Source organism: Ambystoma mexicanum, chromosome 8 (genome assembly GCF_040938575.1).
Source record: "Ambystoma mexicanum isolate Mex_15411 chromosome 8, UKY_AmexF1_1, whole genome shotgun sequence".
NCBI classification, from domain to species: Eukaryota; Metazoa; Chordata; class Amphibia; order Caudata; family Ambystomatidae; genus Ambystoma; species Ambystoma mexicanum.
In genome coordinates, this window is record NC_090929.1 from 133,301,149 (window position 1) to 133,303,956 (window position 2,808).

General features: G+C 38.0%; 1 protein-coding gene across 1 annotated transcript; it reads left to right on the plus strand.

Annotated features, from left to right (window-relative positions):
- The first annotated feature begins 283 nt into the window (after positions 1–283).
- On the plus strand, positions 284–2,057 carry LOC138473543 (uncharacterized). The gene has a single exon (XM_069612143.1). It carries the CDS (start codon positions 324–326, stop codon positions 1,581–1,583), a length of 1,260 nt encoding a protein of 419 aa, XP_069468244.1. The 5' UTR covers positions 284–323; the 3' UTR covers positions 1,584–2,057.
- Positions 2,058–2,808: the final 751 nt, after the last annotated feature.

Genomic DNA, 2,808 nt, shown 5'->3' on the forward strand with positions numbered 1-2,808 from the left:
AGCATATTGGTGATGGGATAAAAGAAATAAAACAAGCAGTGGTCCCTTGATGAGACAGTGGGTCTGGTATCGGGGCAAAGGGTGAATCATGCCTTAGTTGAACTCTCAGTGATAGGCATTGAAGTTATGTAATTTCAAAGATGTGTCTTGATGCTTTCATTTAAGAAAAGAGTTGAACTGCATAATATGAAACATGTGTGCAATGTAGAACTGAGAACAAATTGACTTATCATATTTTTTATAAAGCCACTAACCCGTTGTTTCCCTTTCTGTTACAGGTCCTTTAAACGTGTGGGGCATTAGATTCTGTAAACCATTTCGAAATGTCGCTCCTTAGAGGAATTTGGATATTCTGTATGCTTGGTACTATCGCACTAATTTCCACAATTAGCTACATGCTAACTAAGCAACCCATCCTTAAGCATAAAAATCTTGCAATCGACAGCATTACACCTCTACAAGACAACAGAACCTTTATACTTGGAGCATATTACGATAATCGAGATAAACCTATTATACGATTAATCGCAATTCTTCATGGTCGGGAGGTGAAAGAACTATACTGTTGGTTGTTCTGCAGCAACATTAATGGATCTCCGGTTATTCAAAAGGTAGGTATTGATTTTCTTGCCCACGATTATGGATTCCCTTATGTGATAGCTCATCTTCTTTGCCCAGCAGTGAGCAATTGCACTGCAAAATATGTGTCCATTCACTCATCTGACAAAGGAGATGCTGACAAACTGCCTCTGTTTGAGATCAGGAACCGTATTCCCGGTGCATTTACCGCTGAATTCACAGTGTGCATTTCCACGATGTTCGGAAATTCGACCAACGCTTTGCAATTTATTCAAGCCATAGAGATGTATAAACTGCTGGGTGCCCAAAAAGTCATGATCTATAACCACAGTTGCAGCTCACTGATAGACAAGGTCATGAAACATTACATTGCAGAAGGAACTGTCAAAGTGATACCATGGCCAATCGACTTGTATCTTGACGTTTCTACAAAGTGGCATTTTTTACTGGATTCATGTCCAAAGGACTTGGGCTATTATGGACAATTGGCAACTCTAAATGACTGTCTCTACAGAAATATGTATAAAAGCAAGTATGTGGTATTCATTGATATGGATGAAATTATTATGCCCAAAAAACACCAGAATTGGACAAGCATGATGGCGGATCTCCAACAGCAACACTCAAAAATGGGTGCCTTTCTTTTTAAGAACTACGTCTTCCCCAACAATGTGTATGACTCAACTTTCATTCTGTCACCCTGGAATGCCATACCGGGAAATAACATTTTGTTGAATGTTTACCGGGAACCAAAAATTGAGGGCCACGAGAAACTGATTGTCAATCCCCGTAAAGTAATACAGGTTTCTGTTCACACTGTTTTGAAGGCCTATGAACCATTTTTTATGGTGAGTGAAGACATTGCAATCCTGCAACATTGTAGGGAGCCGGTCCAACGCAAATTACCAAAATCATCCTTAATTAGAGACACAACTATCTGGAAATACAGTGTACCTTTAATCCATCGCTTAAATGTGCTGAAAAATGACACCTCATTATTTTGAACCTTTCTAATTGTATCAGTATTGCTGGAGTGATTCTCATCTGATAGTGCCAAAGCAACAGGTGGCTCATCCTCATGGGCTGTGGATGTCGTGGCAGTGCAGGGGAAACAGGGCCAGTGACTAAATGGAGCAAAAAGTTGGAAAAGGGAAAAACGTAAAAAGCAAATGCAAGAACAAGACATTGCCACAGAAAAATAACTCTGTTTAGAGACTGTTTTGTCTAAATTTGCAAATATTGCGAACACTAAACAAATGTTATTTCTTGGGACAAAACTATGAAGCTTAAAATTATAGCGATACACTCTCAGCTACAAGAAAATACTGTGGTCTCAAAACCAGTCTTTAATCAATGTAGTTTTGAGATGCATTGCAGCTAAACGTTTGCAGCTCCAATTAGGTTGCCTTTTATCATCTTGGGGGTTACAAGGTTTGCTACTGTTTGTTTTCCTTCCATGGTGTATATCAAGTAGAATAAAGACGCCCTTGCTTGCAAAGTAAGGAAGCATTTAAAAGTGTGCTGCTGTTTTAGAATCATATCTGCATTTTAATTTGTATTGTAGCCACTATGATCTGCTATGGGTTTTTGGTACTATATTGTGTTTTCTGATCGCAGCATCACCTTGGCTCTTCAAGTCTTTTTTTGGGCAAACACTCTTTTAATCAGGAACCCAGAGTAATGTGACCCTTCAGTTGATGAATCTTTATGTGTTTTCATAGATTGACTGAATTATATTATACTTTTATAATACATGCCAGCCTGCAATATTCATATAAAAACCTGGAAATAATGCTCTTATTACAGTCTATATGTAACATCATAACTGACCTGTAATAATATAATGACATCACAACCGCTCTGTAATCAGTTATTACTCTTCATTTGTGACATTACGAAGCCTGCAGCTTGAGCCAGCACAGAGCAGAACTCCAGCTGTCACTGCTGCTCTGAAAGCAGTGACTAGCTTTTCAAATTCTGTGCTTGTAAAATAGTTTCCTGCTACACTTCACAGACAGTAATTGACAAGGAACTTTTCATGGTAGATTGTTTAATTTGTGCACCTCTGAGGTTTAAAACATGAGAGCAAGAATCAATATGTTTTCACTTATTTTAAAGCACAACATGAAAAGGTGTTTGTCGATTATTTTATTAAACTGCTCAAACAAATTTTCTGCAACACATTAAAAGCTGCATGTTAGCAGTTTTAAATCCATACACATTCTACAT

Coding starts and splice junctions, on each gene's coding strand:
- LOC138473543 (XM_069612143.1), top strand. CDS start 324: ATGTCGCTCCTTAGAGGAATTTGGATATTCTGTATGCTTGGTACTATC.